Source organism: Ailuropoda melanoleuca, chromosome 1 (genome assembly GCF_002007445.2).
Source record: "Ailuropoda melanoleuca isolate Jingjing chromosome 1, ASM200744v2, whole genome shotgun sequence".
Classification (NCBI taxonomy): domain Eukaryota; kingdom Metazoa; phylum Chordata; class Mammalia; order Carnivora; family Ursidae; genus Ailuropoda; species Ailuropoda melanoleuca.
The window spans coordinates 8,407,198-8,430,382 of NC_048218.1; the positions used below are offsets into that span (position 1 = coordinate 8,407,198).

General features: G+C 37.6%; 1 protein-coding gene across 1 annotated transcript in view; it reads right to left on the bottom strand.

Annotated features, from left to right (window-relative positions):
• The window catches only part of MORC3 (MORC family CW-type zinc finger 3), a 41,296-nt gene that overhangs the window by 16,670 nt on the left and 1,441 nt on the right, over window positions 1-23,185 (bottom strand). Inside the window, exons 2-9 of the mRNA XM_034655692.1 lie at window positions 14,477-14,549; window positions 12,294-12,426; window positions 10,933-11,147; window positions 10,011-10,158; window positions 7,619-7,766; window positions 5,691-5,819; window positions 5,155-5,274; window positions 2,720-2,817 (exon numbers count right to left, since the gene is read on the bottom strand). Of these exons, the coding sequence (XP_034511583.1) occupies window positions 2,720-2,817; window positions 5,155-5,274; window positions 5,691-5,819; window positions 7,619-7,766; window positions 10,011-10,158; window positions 10,933-11,147; window positions 12,294-12,426; window positions 14,477-14,549 (1,064 nt within the window). The remainder of the gene's footprint in view (window positions 1-2,719; window positions 2,818-5,154; window positions 5,275-5,690; window positions 5,820-7,618; window positions 7,767-10,010; window positions 10,159-10,932; window positions 11,148-12,293; window positions 12,427-14,476; window positions 14,550-23,185) is intronic.

Consider the following 23,185-nt stretch of genomic DNA (forward strand, 5'->3'; position numbering starts at 1 on the left):
TTTTTATCCAGCAACCCTAGAATACATACCATTTAACTTGTTCCTTTATTATTTCTAAATTTGCAGATTATTTTGGACTCACTATATACTCAATACTTATTATCTTGTACAGAAAAGTTTTATTTCTTCCTTTCCAACCCTTGTAACTTTTACTTCCTTTTCTTTCCTTATTATACTGGTTATTTCCTCAAGAACAATGGTGAATAGCAGGAATCCTTATCTCATTTTCAACCTTAAGGGGAAACCTATTAATAATTCACCTTTAGGAATGATGCTTGGTGTTTCTGTAAATGCTCTGTATTGCTAATATGCCCTTCTATTAATGATTTTGTAAGTGTTCTTTTTTTCCCTAAATTACAAATGAGCACAGTGCGCCTGGGTTGCTCAGACTTTTGCACAGGTCACCATCTCCTGCTTAAGATTCTCTCCTCCTCTCCCTCTGCCCCACCCTACCCCCCACCTCCACCCTACTCACTCGTGTACGTGTGCTCTCAAATTAAAAAAAAAAATTACAAATGGGTGTTGTGATTTATCAAGTGCTTTTTCTGTACCTACGAAAATAACCTTACGGTTATTTTTCTTTTCTAACATCAATGTGATGAACTACATTGATTGTGGAATATTAAAACGTCATCTTGGAATATAATCCAATTGGTTTTAATGTATTAATTATCCTTTTTACATAACACTAGATGGTATTTGCTATTATTTTAATTAAAATTTTTATACCTCGATCATGAGACACAAATTCCCTGCCTTGTAATATATTTACATGTTCACTACAAAAGTTATATGCCCTCATAAAACCTTTAAGATTGTGTAAGACTGGTGCTACTTCCTTCTTAAATGTTTGAATTTAATATGTGGGAAGTTTTCTAAAAATTGATTCAATTTTTTTAAAGGAACGTGTCATATCATCTAAGACAGTAAAAAATTGCTCATGCTATTCCTTTGATGTTTTTGCATCTGCCTCCTTTTCGTTTCTGATCTTGATGATTTGTTTTCTTCTTTTTTCCCCTTTTATTGCCCCTTTACTAATCTTATCAAAGAACAAACTTCGGGCTTTTTGATTTTCTTCAGTTATGAACTTTTTGTCTATCAGCTCCAAATCCAGTCTTCTTTGCTCAGTTTTGTGATTCTGAAGCCTGATCATGTAAACATTTATCCTTTGGCAGCCTGAAGAACACTGAACTGGACTAACAGGTCAAAGAACCTGCTAGGTGACAGCAAGACATTGTTCTTCATGTTCTGGTAAATTTATTATTATTATTATTATTATTATTATTATTATTATTATTATTAGGGAGCCCAGAGGCCCCCAGAGGAGCTCCAGCTGTGCTCTCTAGCCATGCTCTGCCCTCCAGCAGCCCACAACGTCCAGCAAGAGACCAGTTCCAGGGTGCCCACATCCTTAGGCAAAGACAGGTCCCCTCTACAGAACAGCTGCAGCCCACCCACAGCCTCTAGCAATAGCAGGTCATATCTACAGACCAGCACTGGCCAGGCCTCCTTTTTCTGGCAAGAAACTTGCAGGTAGCTTGTTCCTATGTTTGTCATGACCACTACAAGATCTGAATCTCTCACTTTAGGGGCAGGAGGACCTCTCCTAGTTCCTTGTCTTCTTTTTCAACCTTGAGGGAATAGTTAGTCTTTCATATCTGCTAGTTATGGGCACCTACTGTCCTCTTTCACCCGTTCTAGTAATCACCCTCTAGTATCCTAGTTAATAATAATCACCCTAGTATTCACCCTAATCACCCTAATTCACTAGTAATCACCCTATTATCCTAGTTAATAATTCCTTATATTAAATTATCCCTGTTCAACTAACAGGACTAGCCTCTGCCTAAGGAGTAAACTCTAGAGTATATGCTGATATTCTGTATTATATGTGATTCCTAATTCACTGATTTTGCTCTTACCTTTATTATTTTCTTTATTCTACTTTATTTGTTCTTTATTTGAAGAAAGGGCCTATTGGGGCGCCTGGGTGGCACAGCGGTTAAGCATCTGCCTTCGGCTCAGGGCGTGATCCCGGCGTTATGGGATCGAGCCCCACATCAGGCTCCTCCGCTATGAGCCTGCTTCTTCCTCTCCCACTCCCCCTGCTTGTGTTCCCACTCTCACTGCCTGTCTCTCTCTCTGTCAAATAAATAAATAAAATCTTTGAAAAAAGGGCCTATGACATTATCTTTGTCTTTATCACCAATGTTCACATGATTTATGCATTCTACTCCATCATATGTGCTCATTAGGGGAAAGTGTGCTTCCTAAATCTACAAGTGAAACTGATGGTCATATTCATTCTGTGACTTCTAACCACTTTTAAAAGATCGGAGTATTTCTGTCTAAAGTACACAGGACTAAATTACCTTCAAATTCCCATCTAATAAGTACAAAGTTTCAGGATATTACACAGTAAGTGTTGACACCAAGAAAGCAGGAACATCCTCTATTTTTACTATAAATCTCAGAAATACTTCATCAGTAAAGACAGGGGAGGATGAATTTCTACTGGTGAGGGAGTAGAATGTAATTCCTAGGTTGGGAGAAGATGGCTAAATGTGTTTTCTATGTAAGCCTCTCACCTACCAATTTTCTGAAAGTTCTGTAATATAAAAACAACCGCAAGGCAGAAAAAAAATTCAGCTTAGGAAAAGAAATGAAAGTATTTCCAAAATAAACTGTATGAAGTCAGGAACTTAAATAGGTAACATACCTGTACTCGTTAGTATAGTCAAAATCTTGTTTGTTATGAGTTGGCTTTAGGAAATTACATTCTATAATTCCCACTACTCCAACACCCATATTGTTTGCCTGAAAAGGAAAATGAAATCAGTGTTTTAAGCATAAGACATGATGCTCAAAATAATTACCTTCCACAAAGATTTATAATTTATATGAAACATTTTTCTACAGTTCATGTTATTCTTATGAAATTTAGATTAAAAAATAGTGTCTGGTAGGTATATTTTACTTTTCTAGAAGTTAATTCCTAAATATATTAGAGCCTTCCTCCAAAACCACTTCCACTGTTGTCAAATACCCATTTAGACAAGTATTATCATCCTCACTTTTATACAAAAGAAAAAAACCACCTCTACTGGGATGCATTTCTTAGATAGTGGAAAGCACAACTAACTCCTTTCTATAGCCCCAGTATCTAGCAAAGACTCTAGCAATAATATTCCAAAAGTTTGCTAGATAAAAATTAAAATCATTTATCCAAAGTCACATCCAGTTGCTAATGGCGATGAAGTAAAAATGCTGCTAGCTAAAATATTGAAATCAAAGTATACTGAGTCATATATTCTGATTATACATGATTAGCAAGTATACTCTGTTCACAATTGTAGCTGAGTCTACAAAGGGAAAAAGTGAAAGTGAAAATTTTCAGAAATACAGATGAAACCATGCAGATTTAATCATAATCCCACTCTATTAAAAACCATCAGTGGCTCCTCATCTCATACCATTAATAAACCACAATACCCTTCAATTTGTAGTTCTTGTTCACCTTCTTTCCGGCCTCATCTTCTTGTCTCTTCCCCATCACTCTCCTGACTTAGTCGCACATGCCCCAGCAGAGTTAGCTACTCTCTTAATGAGGTCACATTCTCTGAAGCCTCTTTCCCTTCCTTTGCAGAGATTTTTGTCTGCCTGGAAAACCCTTGCCAGACTTTTCAAAACAGTGACATCAACTGAGACTCATCTCAATCACCACTTTCTCCAAGAAGCTTTTTCTGATGCTTCCAATTTGTACCACATTTTCCCTCACCAGAGCTCTGACAGCATGCTCTGTATCTTATCATCTTCTTATTCTAAGCATCAAGCACGGCAAATCATACCAGGTATCTGACACTTATTTAGTAACTGTTTATTGAATCCACAGAATGCAAATACTATGCCCAGTCCATCACCTGGTAAAGAAAAACAATGTAAGAGTTGGCTGTAAAAGCCTATTTTTTACAAGATCAACCTTAACTAGAAATTACACACAACGCAAATTTAACTGGGTTGGAAAAATGGGCTGTGTATCTTAAGTCAGATTCATAAATGATAAAAGAAAAAATATTTTACATTCTGCTGCAGATACATTGTTTCCTTTGAATCCCAAGGCACTTGAGAAACAAAGCTTATTACCAAAAATGCATTTCTAATTTTACCAGTGAAATTCCCCATAACTTTAATTATAGGATATTTCTGATGAAAATTACTAGTCCAATTATAAATGGAAATTAGCATTTTAAATAAAAGTTATTGACACCTTATATCATGGTTGCCAGATTTCTGTATTTAGCTGTTAACTGAAATTAGTGGTTACCCAGAAGAATCCAACAAAGTTTGCTTACTTTTGCAAAAATGCTGTATTTTGGGCTCATGTCATGTAAAAATATATAACCGAGTTACAACCCCTGTTGAGCAATATTCAAGAAAACCCACACTATTACACTGTGTAGAGTTCACATCATCCTACAAATAACTTAGAATGAAACAAGAGGAGTAGAAAATGAAAACCATAAACTTGGAAAACAAGTTATGCCTAGACTTAATACCTTTAACAACCTTGACTTTCAGAATTTATCACTGAATTCTTAACACATACACTCTGAAAAAACCTTTCTATGAAAACATGTAAAGGATGAACAGCCTAGCATAGTGGGCAATGCTCGTCATCCTCAATTGAATTCTACAACGATGGAAGTGGTTTAGGAGGACTCCAATATATTTCGGAATTAACTCCAAAGTAAATCACCTATATGATCCTATTTTTCTGGCTATTTAGTCAGGACTAAATAAAATAACCAGTTTCATCCCAGAAATAATCAGGGATCCATATCCAAATGCAATCAAAAGACCTGCATCTGGATCTAAGAACCATACTCATTTTAGGTCTAGCACAAGTTACTTAACTTCTTAGTCCCATTTCCTCATCTGTAAAACAGAGATAAAATATTCTGTCCCCCTCAGAAGATTATTTGGACCAAATGAGAAATTAATATAAAAGTATTTTAAGTTCAAGTGCCATACCAACATTATTAAAAACACTGACATTTAAAAGTCATTAAGCAACGCATATTATTTCACATCTGACCAAATAACATAATATTTTAACTTTTTATAAAAGATAGACATTTCAGATATAAAACTTACCCTTAACTGACACCCAACTTTTTCATAAGCTTTGATGAGTCTATTTCTGTGATACATCATTATCCCATAATGGTCTTTATTTCTGCAGTTGAATCCAAAAGTAATTCTCACCGTTTTAGTCTTAAATGTTAAGGAAAATTCTGAACATACCACCTTATTCCCCTCAAATCATCCTTTCCAAGTCATTCTTTAATGAGTCAGAAAGTGTATTAAAAAACAGCAAAGTTGGAGAGGAGTAGACTCCCTATCAGGATAGGAGGAGAAAGGGGGAAGAGAAATACACTTTATAAATGTATCTTTATACAGCATTATAAAAAGGAAAATAAAGGACACCTGGGTGGCTCAGTTAAGCGTCTGCCTTCAGCTCAGGTGATGATCCCAGGGTCCTGGGATTGAGTCCTACATTGGGCTCCTTGCTCAGCAGGGAGCCTGCTTCTCCCTCTGCCTGCTGCTCCTCCTGTTCCTGCCCTCCCCTCCCCCAAACTGGACAAATAAATAAATAGTCTGGAAAAAAAAAAAAGGAAAATAAAGGATACTAAAAATTTAGGTCGATAAACATCACGTTCGATGTAGGCAAGACTCTTTGAAACCAGCTGTGTCTTCACTTTCTGTCCACGTAAGATGATCTGCATTCTTGGCTTTAGGTATAATATACTGCAGTAAGCCTGCAAAGACACACAACAATATCTGTCCTTTCCAAATAATTACCTACAAATTTGTTCAACATTACTGATATGTGTATTTAAAAAGAAACCAACACTTTGCTTTGATAAAGAACCCATGAACTCTTCAACAACAGAGACTATAAAGCTGTTCATTAGTTAATATTTGATTGCTTTTCTTTTAAATAAACTCAATATACTACAGCCAGAAAAATGGTTTGCAGAAAACAATCTACTGACCTATATAAATATTATATTACAAATAAAATTTTTTAAAAAGTTACAAAACAGCATATGTGAGATCTCATTTTAATTTTTTAAAGAATGTACATACGTACAAAAAAGGACTGCATTTTCTGGCTCTTCTGTCAGGTTCGTATATTACTATTGCCGTTTAAAAGTAATGATAAATTTTATTTAGGCAAAATAACAAGCAAAATCTAATATAGACAAAAAGGTCTACTGTACACCTGAACACGAAAATATAAATACACCAACACTTAAGCCAAGTAGACACACTTAGTATTTTTGAAAAACTGAACTGTAACAATCAGCACTAATCTAAATGTGTTTTCAATTCTAAACGCATGAAAGTTTAGATATTGGAATGCCTGGGCGGGTTAGTCAATTAAGTGGCCGACTCTTGATTTCAGCTCAGGTCATGATCTCAGGGTCCAAGGACTGAGGCCAGCATGGGCTCTGCGCTCAGCAGAGAGTCTGATTGAGATTTTCTCTCTGCCTCTGCCCCCCACCCACACGGCATGCTCTCTCTAAAATAAATAAATCAATCTGAAAAAAAAAAGAAAGTTTATATACTTTACAATCTTGACCGAAGTCTGTATCCTAAAACATGTTTAAAAAAAAAAAAATGCTGTTCTATGCCTGCCTCCAAGCCATCAGGTACCTCTAAAGAAATGAATAACACAAGACAGATGAAAGGTTCAACACAAAACTAAAATTGGAACATTTCTCTTTATTTCCTGACTTCAGAATTAGTGGTGTTTTGTCATTTATAAAATTTATTAACGATATTTTAAAACATTTTACTTCATGGTATACTAAATCCACACCACCTGCTCCGCCTGCCTCTAGCCCCGTTTCATAATAGAGCAAGATTTTCTTAACAACTAGGACATACTTCGGTAAGGTTTTGGGTATATAACTGGTAGGGTCTCAGAAAGTTATAAATGTGTAAATGTCACATGTATCCTCAGATTGGGGTTATGAAATCATCTTAGCACAAAAAAGAAAGGGAAGTTAGTATTATATGTTTTATAGTGACTAAGAAACAATATTCTTATTATCATATCAACACTTTAAACAGTATTAATTTCTTCAATCTCAAAAACATATTTCTAAGGTCAAATGTGGAGAGAGATTTATCACAAAATTGTATTAATGTGTATGATTTGTAGTCTACGATTTATTTGCTTTAGGATATAAATTAAGGTGTGTGCTCTAGAATATTTTACACTAAAAGAGAGAAACACTGAATTTGTTGTTTTTGCCTGAATTAATTAATATGGCTCCTACAGGACATACTGATTCTAGTATTCCTAATGCAAATAATCTAATCACACAGGGAAAGAACCGCAAGTGCTGTTAGACCTGACGACTTTACAACTAAAAAACTGTTTTTCTGAGCAAATAAAACAATCAGCGTGCTCATGAAAAGTTAAATTGGTTCCTGTCTGAGGTACTTTTACTTAGAGATCACTGACAGCATTTATAACACAAGTGGATAACATAATTTCCATTATTTGATGATCTTCTCATGTCCAGAAAGAGAGCTGAATACATACCCTCAGAGAATAGTCACTTTCAGGAGCAATTTGGTCCATCCTTTCTTGCTTCTTGTACCCTTTCTTCCCTGTTGCCTCATCTAAATCTTCAGGAATTCTGATGTCGTATTTATCCTTATCAAAATCAAACTCTGTTGCATTTTTGTAGCTATAAAAACAATTTTTTGAAAGAGCTAAATTTTAGCTTCACAGCAAGATAAGCAAATATACTTAATTAACAAAACAAAACACCTACCCCGGTTCAGGGGAGGGAGGAGCTGAAAGCAGGGGAAAAACAAAAGAAAAGGAATCCAGGAAGATGCAGAAAAATTGCATACATTCACACACTGCTGGTGGAAAGTCAAATGGTAGAGCCACTCTGAAAAACATTCTGGCAGTTTCTTAAAAAAACCAAACAGGCAAACTACCATTATGATGAGGTCATGGAATATACGTGAGGTTCAGTGGGGTGGAGTCCAGAACTGACGACCAAGAAAGAATTCTTGAGGCATCTTTGGTGCAAAATTGGTGGTTTATTAAAGCACGGGGACAGGACCCATGGGTCCCCGCGGGCAGAAAGAGCTGCTGCCCCGGGTTGTGAGAGGTAGCTGATTATATACCATGGGGCTGGGGGAGGTGACGAAAAAGGGAGGCTGAGAAAGCACTTTCATATGTCAAAGAAGACTGACAGGACAGTGGAGGCCTTGCTATTGTCAAGTTAAGGTGGTTGACCCCCTTAGAAGGTGTTAATAGTAAGATAGTGGGTAGCTTCCCTGGAGAATGTTACTTTCCTCCTATTACGTGTCCTTATCAATGGGCTGCAGGTCCGGAAAGAAATTCTGTTTTATTTACATTTCCTTCTGCCTCAGCTTCCCTCAATTTTATGGAGGGGATGGTAATGTTAGGGCTTCAGGAAACTGAATTATGGGCCTCTGGAAGTTAGGCTATTGATAAGAAAGCTTCTTCCTTGTAAATCACTAGGACATGTGTAAACTGAGGGAGACCCAGGCCTCCCAGGATTATGATCTCTGTCAGCTAATCATATGTTTTTTTCCTTTCCTTAGTTTTAGGGCAGCCAGGAGTGCCGAGGAATGTCACATACATGGGGGTGGAGGGGGTTTGCAGGGTGTCAGCTTCTGCTTTGTCTTCAGCCAGCCTTCTGTTCCCTCATCAATATGACCCATCAATTACACTCTTGGGCACTTACCTTAGAAAAAGATAGATCGTATTTCCACAAAAACCTGTACACAAATGTTTACAGCTTTATTTGCAAAAACTCAAAATGATAAAAATCTAGATGTGCTTTAACTGGTGAATGGTTAAACACATGATGGTCCATCTAGGTGGGTACTGACCATCTAAGATGGTACTGACCACTCAGTGAGGACAAGGAAGCAAACTACTGACACATGCAAGAACCCAAATGAATCTCCAGAGAAATATGATGAATGAAAAAACCCAATCCCAAAAGCTTTCACACTGTAGGATTCTACTGATATAACATTCTTAAAATGATGAAGTTACAGAAATGGAGAACATGTTAAGAGGTTGTCAGGGATTAAGGAGGGAGTGGGCGTGGCTATAAAAGGCCAACATGAGGGATCCCGGGTGATGAAAATGTCTGTCTCTTGACTCTATCAATGTTGGTATCAATACTACTGAACTACAGTTTTGCAAGATGCTGCCACTGGGAGAAACCGGATAAAGAATACATGAGATCTGTGCACACAAATCTACAGGTATCTCAAAATGAAAAATGTAAATTTAAAAAAGAGGGAAGTGAGGATGGGAGGGGCTTAACAGCAAAACAAGAAAAAAAGGGAATATAGATCAGAAAAGATTTAAAGTATTTTAGGCTTACCAATTTGTGCTTTATTCCTATCATTCTATGTGTCTAAATATCTCAACATTATACATTCATGCTAAATTTTTTAAAAAACCTTATTTACAAATGATTTTATCCTCACAAAGATAAAGGACTACAATCTTTAGCAATACAGAGGTCTCATCTACATTACTTTTCTCACCAGTTGTTAAATTATGCCTGGCTTTAAGTAATTAACAAAGATTTCTCTTCCTAACTTATATAAGTTAGGGCTTATTAGCTGGGATACTTTCTTCCCCTTTCTTTTTGAGGAGGAGTAGAATAACAGAAAATGAGAATTGAGCTCTATGGATACTGAATGGCAGGGCTGGGAAATTTAGTTTTAATAATATGAAATTATCTCAAATTGAAGCCAAAGTGGCCTCAGTAAAACACTCTTGGAAAACACAAATCGTTACCTATGCCAAAAAATGAGCACCTTCCAACGTATTTCTACTCCGTGTGACAATGGATAAATGTAACAAAACCATTCCTGCAAAAGCAATTTCCTTTCCAAATGAGAAACCACTCGCTGAGTTCTACATTTACCTTCTAAGGTTCCAAATGATGATCCTCGTCCCCTTCTTACCCATAATAGCATCAAGTTCTGCCAGTAATTTCTGTTCCGTAGAAAACAGAGAATGTTCCAGAATTGCTGCAAGGCTCGCTTTTGATTCTGCTAAATTTATCATCTGTCGTATATCTTAAGTTAAAGACTTAGACCGACAACATATTTTTCACAATTGCAATGTAAAAACTCAAACAGTAATAGTAACATAATTATTTCCTAAATTAATTTCTAAGTTTTAAAACTAGTTTGATTTCAGATGAACACCAAGGAAGATGAAGTATGAGCAAATTTATTATGATTCCTAACTAATTTAATGGTTGCTAGTATCTGAATTGTTTATAAAAACACAGAAGACATTTTCCTAAAGATACCTTGCTTTTCATGGGCTTAGGGAAAATTTCAAGGCAGACCACACATCTTAGTAGACATAATACAACTGAAATAAAGGGGAGAGTTACAGGGCTGAACACAGAATGCAACCACCTTATGTTAAGAGTTTCCATGGCACAATTCCCACAGAAGAGAGAAAGGGACAAAGGCTTAGTCTCAGATATAAGAGGCAACGGGTAGGAACAAGAGCTATCATGGAAACTGTGATTAAAAAACAAGAACCTGGGGGCGCCTGGGTGGCACAGCGGTTAAGCGTCTGCCTTCGGCTCAGGGCGTGATCCCGGCATTATGGGATCGAGCCCCACATCAGGCTCCTCTGCTATGAGCCTGCTTCTTCCTCTCCCACTCCCGCTGCTTGTGTTCCCTCTCTCGCTGGCTGTCTCTGTCTCTGTCGAATAAATAATAAAAAAAAAAAAAAACAAGAACCTGGAGGAGGGCAAAAGGAGGGAATGGTTCAGTGTATTTCTTCAGAGTTTCTCCACAGTTTCTATTTCAAAATCAAAAGGATATGGTGTTTGTTGAACGCCACTATTGGGACAACCACATGTTCTGCTTTTATGACTTCCAAGTAGGTCTGAGACAAGAAGCCCACACTCATGCTTTCTCCATTTTTGGTAAACACGATTGCATCTTTACCCAAACGCATAGAACCTGACTTGAAGCCATTCCCATACAATCCAACTGGGACATGACCATTCATGGTGACTTTGTCACTGAAGCCAAAGCTAAAAAGGGGAAAAAAAAAAAGGATTTTAAAAATATAATATAAATCTATCTATCTATCTATATTATAATCTTCATTTTTTTTAATTCAAAAATTAACATCAAGTAAAAAGCCTGGGTATAAATGTTAGCTTCGTCCTCTCTAGTTGCATAATCTTAGGCAAATTAGTTTTAATCTATTTTGATGTGTTTCCCCATCTCTGAAATGAAAACTAAATCTGCGTTGTAGGGTGTAAGAATTACAAACTAAAACAGAAGCTCATTGTCTGGCACATCCTGCCAAAACAACTGAGTTTGCATTTGGACTCCTGGGACCCTTGAGATTTCACTCCATGAAATTTCTTCTAAATGTGAACAACTCCCTTGATTTCAGCAAGCCTACTATCGTATGATAACTAATGGCATCGACTGGAGTTTTTGGCAGAGTAACAAATATTTAAGGGACGGTAGAAAGGGCTCTGCTGCCACATTTTCTCTACCCTATATCTGTACTAGGTACCTTGGTTTCCTTTTCATGCACATTTGGCTTCATACTGACATCCTATTCTGTGACCCTAGAGCGCAAGGCTTTTATGACTATCTTATCTTGCTTTCTTCCTTATCCTCAGAATCCCTTTAAAATGACTCCCCACCAAAAGCCACGTTTTACTGGAAATACTGGTTGAAATTAATTAACACTAGAGTATGTAAGTGCTATCAGGGCACTACAACTCTAAAGGAATGGAGTTTTGGGTAAATCAGACATGGGGGGTAAGAATGGCAGGGACTGTCTAATAATCAGTTAGGAAATGATGAGAAGACTTAAGAGAACAGAGTGGGCTGTGGGTATAGTATATATTAAAAAAAAACAAAAAGTACGGGCAGTAAGTATGACACATGAAACTCCTGAACTGGGTAATAAAAGCAATGTTTTTAAGAAATGTGACACTTCTGGGGTGCCTGGGTGGCTCAGTCGGTGAAGTGCCTGCCTTCGGCTCAGGTCACAATCCCAAAGTCATGGGATTGAGCCCTGTGTTGGGCTCCCTGTTCAGTGGGGAGTCTGCTTCTCCCTCTCCCTCTGTCCTTCACCCCGCTCATGCTCTCTCTCTCTCAAATAAATAAATAAAATCTGAAAATAAAAAAGAAAGAAAGGTTACACTTTTACATACCTTAGCATTTTATGTAACTTATCTGAAGTCATACCATTCCCATTATCAGTGAATGTCAAGCATATATGGTCATTTATCACCGTTTTGTCAATCCATATCTGTTTAGCATTCACATCAGGATCATAAGCATTATCTGGGAAACAAAAGTTTTGAGAAATTTTGATTTTACATTTTAAAGAGCAATTAGTCCAGTATAATCCTTTAACAAGCAACACATTTTTTAAAAAATCGAAATGTTCAGGAACTCCTAAGATTTGAAAACATGAAACTGAATTGTACCTTGCTATATATCATTCACTGATCATTACGGAATTAGCTCTTTCCAAAGCCCTCCATTTGTCACCCTGGTACCCACTATACTGAAAAAGTACAAACAAAAAGAACGTGCCAAAGAGATGATCGAGATAGGGAGGTCTTCCTCTGCCCAAAGAAACGGCCTGGCTATTGAGAGAGAAACTGAGAGCTGAGTGTCAACTCGCACTACACGCTGACACGGAAGGAATGCAGTGCAGTTACTGAATAAACAACAAAGCAGTTTTTTGGGGTTTTTTTGCTAAGCTGGATACACAGATGAAGGTTTACCTTCTACACAGTTCTTCAAATTGTGGCCCTTTCCAATCTAACCAAAGTTTCTGGTGGCTTTTACATTTCTATGATCTCTCTACAGATCCCCATTTAAAATGAAAAAAACGTCAACAGAAGCAGCAATAACATCAGCTTGTGAACTACCGAAGTTCTACCTGAATAGCCTTAACTGACTACAAAACACTTGCTGAGGTATATTTTGAAGTCTTTATGACTAACCATATATAATGGTTCTCAAACCATCCTTCCATAAGGCAGCCTACAATCATCTTTCTAATCAACCACTTCGGGAAAAACAGTGTTTCACTTAAATTTGATACAGAACAAGGAGCACCATGACTTTCAGCCGCTCTAACCCAAAGCCAGACAATCACTATACATGAATGAACAATCCCAGGTTGGGTGGCTCTGTCTGGGTTGCCATAAAAAAAGAATGGCTCTGAATAACTGCAGTGTTATATCCACTTATGGGTTTTTTAAAAACCAGCTGAACAGCACATGTTAGATGGGAGACTCTGGAAAATCTAACTATGCTAAAGAAAAGAAGGGTGCTCAAAATTTCCTTTTTTCATCTTATACATCTAAGATAGAACCCTCTCTTGAGGGGCGCCTGGGTGGCTCAGTCTTAGTAAAGCGTCTGCTCAGGGCGTGATCCCAGAGTCCTGGGATTGAGCACCACATCGGGCTCCCTGCTCCACTGGGAGCCTGCTTCTTCCTCTCCCACTCCCCCTGCTTGTGTTTTCCTCTCTCGCTGGCTGTCTCATAAATAAATAAAATCTTAAAAAACAAAAACACAACAACAACCCTTTCTTGATAAAGAATCTAAAGTATTTCTAAGAATTACAAAGAATATACCTTTCTTTATTACCTGTTTCTCAAACACATGCTTAAAAAAAAAAATCAGAGGTGCCTGAGCACCTCAGTCATTAGGTGGCTGACTCTTGGCTCAAGTCAATATCTCGAGTCCTGGCATGGAGCTCCACCTCTGGCTCCACGCTCAGCAGAGTCTGCTTCCTCTCCCTCTGCCCCTTCCCCTGCTCTCTCTCAAATAAATAAATCTTAAAAAAAAAAAAATTCACATGCATGAATTTTCCAGAGGGAAAAAAATCATGACCCATAATGCAAATCTGATCATAACCTTGCCTCTTCTCATATTCACTGAAACATTATTAAAATACAATTCTACACCTAATCATTCTATTGGAGGAAACAAAAATGTATTATCACAAATCTAATGTAACATTAATCCCCCTACTTGCTACATCAGAAAAACAAATCGACTGTTATATGTACTTCCCAGCTATTAAAAAACACAATTCCCACTTTTGCAATAGATCAATTTCTTCTATAATCAGAATAAAACTATTTTCAACACAAAGGTTTTGTGGATTTAGCAAAATAATACTACAGAGAAGGTTGAACAGCAATTAATTTGACATCCATTTGAACAGCTGTTACACTAGACAACCTTTAAAAACGATATCATTCAAAATACATTTTTATTAAACAGCACATTTGCATATTATTTTTCAATGAAAAGTTTTTTAAAACTTCAACTGCAAGCAACAGATTATACATGAAATGTCAATTTTACATACCTATTAATTCAGCAACTGCACTGAATGGCCAAGTGTGACTAGTAGAATTTGTATGTAAAAACTTCGGGCAAAGCTGAAACAAACCAACGATTCATGTAAATTAATTCAAGTCTTTTGAGAACAGAAACCAATGTAATTTTCTGTCCTTGTAATAAACAACACCGGGGCACCTGGCAGGCTCAACAGGTAGATCTCGGGGTTGTTAAGTTCAAGCCCCATGTTGGGTGTGGACATTATTAAAAATAAAATCTTGAAAAAAAGTTAAAATAAAAAATAAAAGGAACAACACTGAGGCCAAGCAAAAATAATAGCTGCTTGCTTCAGGGTATACCTGGAAGATATAACCCCAAAGATAAGATTCTTGGAAGGCTGTGCTCATCAAACTAAATAGTTTACTCTTCAACACCTACTTCAAAACCCTTACCTCCTTGGGTCCACCAATCCAAAGCCATGATGTCATAAACCACCAATCAGAAAGTTACCCTGCTTGCAAGGCCTACCTCAAAATTACTGTGAGACACAACTAAGATTTTGCCAAGGGGGTGTTTTTTCCTGAGTGCATTAGGCTTAATAAATCTAGCTTCAGTTATTAATCAACAGGCTTTTCTAGTGGTCTCCTGGAACATCAGTATTTGATACTTTTTATACTATTTACTCCAAGTTCATTATAGTTAAACTTTGGCAGTGGAGTAATATAAATCTATCAACCCTTTACACAATGTCAGATAAAAATTCAAATCCAAGGATTTTAGGTCTGATTTTATTCACAGTAATACAGTATGAAAGACTATGCCAATCAACCTCATGTTACAGGAAACTCTCTAAATTCCTGAGCGACACAGATATCATATGTATAAAAATGCACAAGTGGCCTTCAAAGGCTGAGGCTTGAAAATTCCACTGAAGAGAATTTCTATGCAATGGGGATTTTGTGTTCATTTTGAACAGATTATCTTATATTTAAGGAAAAAAAGAGAGGGAGCACTTTTAAGTATTTAATGTGAAGAACTCCGGAAACGTGATGAGATTATAAATCTGTGTTTGTTGTGCTCAGCTGCTGCCACAAGGTGTCAGAAAGAGGTCTGCTTTTCCTCTGTCCATACCTGGTTATAGACAATTCCCAAGCATTCATTCATCGTTAGACTGAAGTACACACGTGAGAAATGAAATTCTGTAGAAGAGCAGTCTTCAAACTGGAGTACAGCACACATTCAAGCCATATGAAGTAATTCAGCCTTTTTACAGCATACGTTACTAAGAGTTTTTTAATAAAAATCAATTTCCAGGGGTGCCTGGGTGGCTCAGTCGTTAAGTGTCTGCCTTCGGCTCAGGGCGTGATCCTGGCGTTATGGGATCAAGCTCCACATCAGGCTCCTCCGCTGGGAGCCTGCTTCTTCCTCTCCCACTCCCCCTGCTTGTGTTCCCTCTTTCTCTAGCTGTCTCTCTCATTGTCAAAAAAATACTTTAAAAAAAAAATCAATTTTCAGATCTTCATCTTGCACAAGGGGCCTTTCTCAAATTAATCTGAGACGGTGCCAGGGGTCAACCATCAGGAGGCTCTTTATGTCCCAGCCACTGCCTTTGCATAATTACCACCCTACCGTTTATAGAATGGCATACTTCTCACCTGTTACAAATTTTACAATGGGGCATGGCTTTGGAGTGTGAAACTTCTGGCTACCAAAGGAGAAGCTACCCTTAGAATATCCGTCTTTGCTCTATTTTATGCATTTCTGTTAGGTGTGAAATCTGGAATTGGAAATGGGGTATTTTGAATTTTAGATGTACTGGCAGAATGTGGTAATGGGAATGTCAATTTTCATTTAATGTCTTCATCCTATTTATCAATTCCAAATTGACATGGTACACATTGTTCTTGAGTAAGAGCCCCAGGAGAGCAAAGCAAAGAAGGCATCAGTAAGAAATAACCGAACGGTAAACAGTGGCTTTTTCAACTATTCTGAATTCTCATCTCTAGAACATGTCATTAGATGTGGAGGGGAAAAAACACCCTTGAACGGCCAAAGCAGTAATACACATAGAGACACATATACAGACACGCAAACACACACACTCAAAGCAGAGTATGTTTAACTAGGTGTGTGACCTTGAGCAAGAAGCTTAACCCTGTGCCTCAAGTTCTGTCATCTATAAAAATGAGGATGATAATCCTATCTGCTTACCAGGGTATTAAGAATATTAAATGAGTTAATATCTGTAAATACTTAGAAGACCAACCGGAACATAATAAACACTGTGTATGTGTGCTGTTTAAGTATTCCTTAAAGGCACAACTAAGCTCATATGAAAGTGAAAATTAAGGAAGGGGCACCTGGGTGGCTCAGCTGAGCACCTGCCTTCGGATCAGGTTATGATCCTGGAGTTCCAGGATCCAGGGGCATCAGGCTCCTTGCTCAGTGGGGAGTCTGCTTCTCCCTGTCCTCTGCCCCTCACCCTATTCGTGCTCACTCTCTTTCTCTCACCCTCTCTCTCAAATAAATAAATAATCTTAAAAATATTTTACAAAGGAAAATCTTTAAGGGCTTTGAGTAAAGAAGGAATTAACAACAAAAATAGAATTTGAAAATAAGGATTCAGTGAGTGAGGCGCTTAACTGGAATACAAAGGGGTTTTTTTTGTTTGTTTTGTTTTTTAAAGGTGACTCAGGGATAGGAGATTTGGAAGTAGCTGCTCCTCCCCACACCTCAAGAAGAAGTTGGGGGCAGCAGGAATCTGTCTAATGGGAAGCTTGTCTGTTTTGGTCTAGATGCTTTAAAAAAAAAAAAAAAAGGTATAACAGGAAGCTCTGTAAAAAGGGGCATGCCTTCACTTGGGTTAAGTGTTTCAATTTATATAACCTGCAGAAACACTATGGAGACACAGCCTCAACCAGATGGCACAGGATTCCCCTTGGTCATTATTTGGGAGAATATTTGAGTACAAAATCTAAAATAAGGGAACAAGCATTTAAGAGAACAATCCACCAGGAGAAAATGTTGGCAGATAAAATATAGTAATATTAGACATCACTTCCCACCCCCCAAACATTAGGAAACACACACACACAAATGAGATGCTCTGAAGACTACACAGGTTTTTTTCAAAAGAATTAATATAACTTTTAGAATCAACAAATACACATTTTAAAAATCAGCTAAATATAAAACTTTTTTGGAAGCCTGAACACCTGGAGTGTTTACCTGTGCTCCCACCTGAAAATGCTTTCTAATGAAGGGGGAAAAAAAGGAATAAACCCAGAAGAACAAAAACAATCAGAGAAGTGATGGATAACTGTAGATAAAATAGTCAGTAGTTTGGAAATTGGAAAGCACAGAGTGACAACTGATTTAATAGCCTGTAAAGAGCTGAGTCCGAAACCTGTAAGAGATGGGAAACAAAACAAGAAGCAGGCCAGGAACCTTGGCAGAACACCAGAAAGCCTTAGGAATTAGACTTTTGTGACTCCAAAGTCAAAGGTACTAGAGGTTGTATTAAAACAAGATAGCTTCAAAGTCTTTAAAGAAGCAGCAGAGATTCCCCGCCTCTCTCCCCTCCCCGCCCCCCCCCTTCCTTCTTTCACCCTGCAACTATTCTAAGCAAGGCGGCAGAAAACTGGAGGTCTGTTCTCTGGACAAAGTGATGATAGCAGGCTCAGGGACAACAAAAACAGGTGGGTTAAAAGCCAGTCAGCAAACAGCCCAGACCTCACATATATGGTCAAATTCCTATTCAATAGGAAAAAGACAGTCTTTTCAATAAATAGTGCTAAGAAAGCTAGATATCCTTATTTAAAAGACTCCAGTTGTACCCTTACCTTACACCATATAGAGAAAAAACGAACACCTTAAAATGGATCAAAGATCTAACATAAAGAATTAAAACTGTAAAACTCTTAGAAGAAAGCATAGGGGAAAATTTTCATGACACTGGATTTAGCAATGACTTCTTGGATATGACACCAAAAGTACAGGAAATAAAATCAATTGTACTGTATCAAAATTTAAAACTTCTACACATTAAAGGATACAACTGGGACCCCCAGGTGGCTCTGTCAGTTGGTCATCTGCCTTTGTCTCAGGTCATGATCCCAGGGTCCCTGGATCAAGCCACGTGTCAGCGTCATACTCCCTCCTTAGTGTGGAGTCTGCTTCTCCCTCTCCCTCTGCACCCCCTCGCCCCGTTCGTGCTCACTTTCTCCCAAATAAATAAATAAATAAAATCTTTTTAAGAAATAAAGAATACAACCAAGAGAATGAAAAAGCAATCTATGGAATGGGAAAAAACATCTGCAAATCAAGTATCTCATAAGACGGTAATATCCAGAACACATAAAGAACTCCTACACATCAACAAAAAGACTAAAAACCTAATTAAATAGTGGGCAAAGGACTTGGATTGTATACAAATGGCCACTAACACAAGAAAAGATGCTCAATATCACTAATCTCTGGGGATATACAAATCAAAACCACAATGAGATACCACCTCATACTTATTAGGATGGTCCTATAACATTAAACATAGAATTGCTATATGATCCAGCAATTCCACTGCTGGGCACATAATGAGAAGAAATGAAAGAGGGATCTTGAAGGGTTATTTGTACACCCCCGTTCAGAGCAGCATTATTCACAATAGCCAAAAGGCAGAAGCCACATAAATACTCATCAATGAATGGATAAACGCAGTGTGGTATATGCGTACAAGGGAATATTATTCAGCCTCAAAAAGAAAAGATCCCTTGACATATGCTACACCTGGATGAACCACCCTGAGAACATTATGCTAAGTGAAATAAGTCAGTCACAAAAAGACAAATAATTCATGATTACACTTATATGAGATACCTACAGTAGTCAAATTCACAGAAGGTAGAATGGTGGTTGCTAGAGGCTGTGGGAAGGGAAAATGGAGAATTATTTTTTAATAGGTATAGTTTTAGCTTTTGCAAGATGAGAGTTCTGGAGACTGTACAACAATGTGAATGTATTTAACACTACTGACTTAAATACTTAAAAATGGTCCAGATGGTAAATTTTATGTTAAGTGTATTTTACCACAATAATAAACAAAGAGATAAATACCAAGTCAGCAAACTGAACAACGTGACACTCCCATCTCCTTTCCCTAGCTGAGCTTTCAGAAGAGCTAGTAGTCAGAATTGTATACGCCACAGCAAGAGATTAGATGCAGAAATCCTCTCTGGAAAACCGAATGATTTCTAAAAGTTCCATCTGCTTCTTTTACAGTTGTGCCAGGCCTTTCTGGATAGCATCTTATTTTTGTTGTTCCCACTTTTTAAAAAATACTTAAAAATTTTTAAGTTATTTTTTTAAGTTTTTAAATTCCAATTAGTTAGCATACTGTGTAGTATTAGTTTCAGGAGTACCATACAGTGATTCGACACTTCCATACAACATCCGGTGCTCATCACAAATTTAAACATTACTTTAATTATATTTTTTTTTTTTAAAGATTTTTTATTTTATTTGACAGAGATAGAGACAGCCAGCGAGAGAGGGAACACNTGTACCATACAGTGATTCGACACTTCCATACAACATCCGGTGCTCATCACAAATTTAAACATTACTTTAAACAAACCTATTTTATTTTCTAACACTTCCATTCTTGAGGCTCTTAGAAATACTGACATAGGGTGCCCCCAAGAAAACCTAACTGATTCCTACCTATCTGATCACCCANATAGGGTGCCCCCAAGAAAACCTAACTGATTCCTACCTATCTGATCACCCAACACTGAAGCCCACCAAAGGAGCTCTACTCATGCATGAACATCTTCCAGTCAGCTGTGTGTCATACTTGGAAATGTAAGCAGGTTAACCATCTCCAGACATTTGAGACTGTAAAATTAGAAGTCAAAAACACAAAGAAAAAGGAACAAAGAAAACAGAGGCAATGAAGTAAGCAAAAGAAAACTTCAAAAATACTTTGATCAATATGCCCAGCAATAACAAATATTCTGTCCAGGAGAGATGAATGATTGATCAAATATATATATAATATATTATTATATTATAATACAATAATATATAATATAATAATATAATATAAATGGCATTTTACTTTATTTTATATTTTATATTTTTAAGTAGGCTCCATACCCAATGTGAGGCGTGAACTCATGACCCTGAGATTAATAGTCACACACTCCACTGACTGAGCCAACCAGGCACCCCTGTCCACGGAAGATTTTAAAAAGACATTCAGAGGGGCACATGGGTGGTAGAGTCGGCATAAGTGTCTGACTCGGTTTCACCTCAGATCCTCATCTTAAGAGTCTGCTTCAAGACTGTTTTCGGAAGCATGGATGGGCTCAACCGCTACCAGGAACAAAAATAGCAAATATTTACTGAGCGCTTACTGCATGCTTACAGACCTTTTATATGTATTTGCTCCTTTAATGTTTAAAACCATCCTTTCGGGTGCCCGCCCATCCTTCATATTGGAAACTCAGGCAGAGAGAGAATAAGTAATTTACCAACGTTACACATCCAGCTGTCAGTCAGAACTGGAACCTAGGCAGGTGGGCTCCAGAGCCCATGCTCTCAGACACTATCTATTGTGCCTGCCAAGGGAGTAAACTCCAAAAGAGGAATATGTGGGATGGAGACACATTGAAAGGGGCAGGAAATTTCCTGAAAGATGATACAGGGAAGTCCCCAAAACACAAGTGAGCCAACAAAACTGACAAAATACTGGGTGTGCTTGAGCACATCTGGAAAAGATTTTCCACTTCTGTGAAAGTTTGGATAAAAGAGCAATCTAAGCAAACAAAATACAATTATTAATTTCAGAAAAACAAAAAGCTGTACAACAAAGAAAATGCAATCATAGTTCTGGTTGGCTCATTTGCGAATAATGGTAAGAGTGACAAATCACACAGTAATTCAACAAAGAGATAAATGCCTTGGAAGGATGGGAGGAGGTGAAAACTGTGTGCGCGTGTCAGTTAAATCCACAGCAGGAGTACTGGAAAACAACGAAACGGTACCAGCATTTTACTTAGAAATACAAAAGCAAAAACAAAAATTTAAATGTTTTCGTCACTCTGCATTCCATTCTTGGATCTCTTGCCCTCCTAAGTTAAAATTTTGCATTCATTATTATGGTTCACCCCTTGTGTCTTAGGTTCTATGACTTTCGACAAATGCATAAACTCATTAATTCCTAGACTCATAATGAAAGCATCTGATAGCTACACCCAGACAGTGGGCACGGCTGTATTCAAACGAAACTTTATGGAAACTGAATTATCTATGTCACATAATTTTCATACGTTGCAAAGTATTATTTTTATTTTTTCCAAATGTTTAAGAATCATGTTTAAGAATCATTCTTAGCTTATGCGCCATACAAAAACAGGTGCCAGGCTGGATTTGGCCCATGAGCTGTAGTTTGCCAATTCCTGTTCTAAAGCAAAAAGATGGATGGAGATNTTACAGACCTTTTATATGTATTTGCTCCTTTAATGTTTAAAACCATCCTTTCGGGTGCCCGCCCATCCTTCATATTGGAAACTCAGGCAGAGAGAGAATAAGTAATTTACCAACGTTACACATCCAGCTGTCAGTCAGAACTGGAACCTAGGCAGGTGGGCTCCAGAGCCCATGCTCTCAGACACTATCTATTGTGCCTGCCAAGGGAGTAAACTCCAAAAGAGGAATATGTGGGATGGAGACACATTGAAAGGGGCAGGAAATTTCCAGAAAGATGATACAGGGAAGTCCCCAAAACACAAGTGAGCCAACAAAACTGACAAAATACTGGGTGTGCTTGAGCACATCTGGAAAAGATTTTCCACTTCTGTGAAAGTTTGGATAAAAGAGCAATCTAAGCAAACAAAATACAATTATTAATTTCAGAAAAACAAAAAGCTGTACAACAAAGAAAATGCAATCATAGTTCTGGTTGGCTCATTTGCGAATAATGGTAAGAGTGACAAATCACACAGTAATTCAACAAAGAGATAAATGCCTTGGAAGGATGGGAGGAGGTGAAAACTGTGTGCGCGTGTCAGTTAAATCCACAGCAGGAGTACTGGAAAACAACGAAACGGTACCAGCATTTTACTTAGAAATACAAAAGCAAAAACAAAAATTTAAATGTTTTCGTCACTCTGCATTCCATTCTTGGATCTCTTGCCCTCCTAAGTTAAAATTTTGCATTCATTATTATGGTTCACCCCTTGTGTCTTAGGTTCTATGACTTTCGACAAATGCATAAACTCATTAATTCCTAGACTCATAATGAAAGCATCTGATAGCTACACCCAGACAGTGGGCACGGCTGTATTCAAACGAAACTTTATGGAAACTGAATTATCTATGTCACATAATTTTCATACGTTGCAAAGTATTATTTTTATTTTTTCCAAATGTTTAAGAATCATGTTTAAGAATCATTCTTAGCTTATGCGCCATACAAAAACAGGTGCCAGGCTGGATTTGGCCCATGAGCTGTAGTTTGCCAATTCCTGTTCTAAAGCAAAAAGATGGGTGGAGATATAGTCCAGAAGCTGCAGATGGGAGGTTTCCTTCAATGAGGTTCCAAACAGCCTATATTACCCACAAAAGAAATATTTAGCACATGGACAGCTGCTTCACCCAGAAAGGCAGCTAACAACAATACTGGTCTCTTTAACACTGTTTTGACCCTTATCTTTCCTCTCTTTATCACCTCAATCTT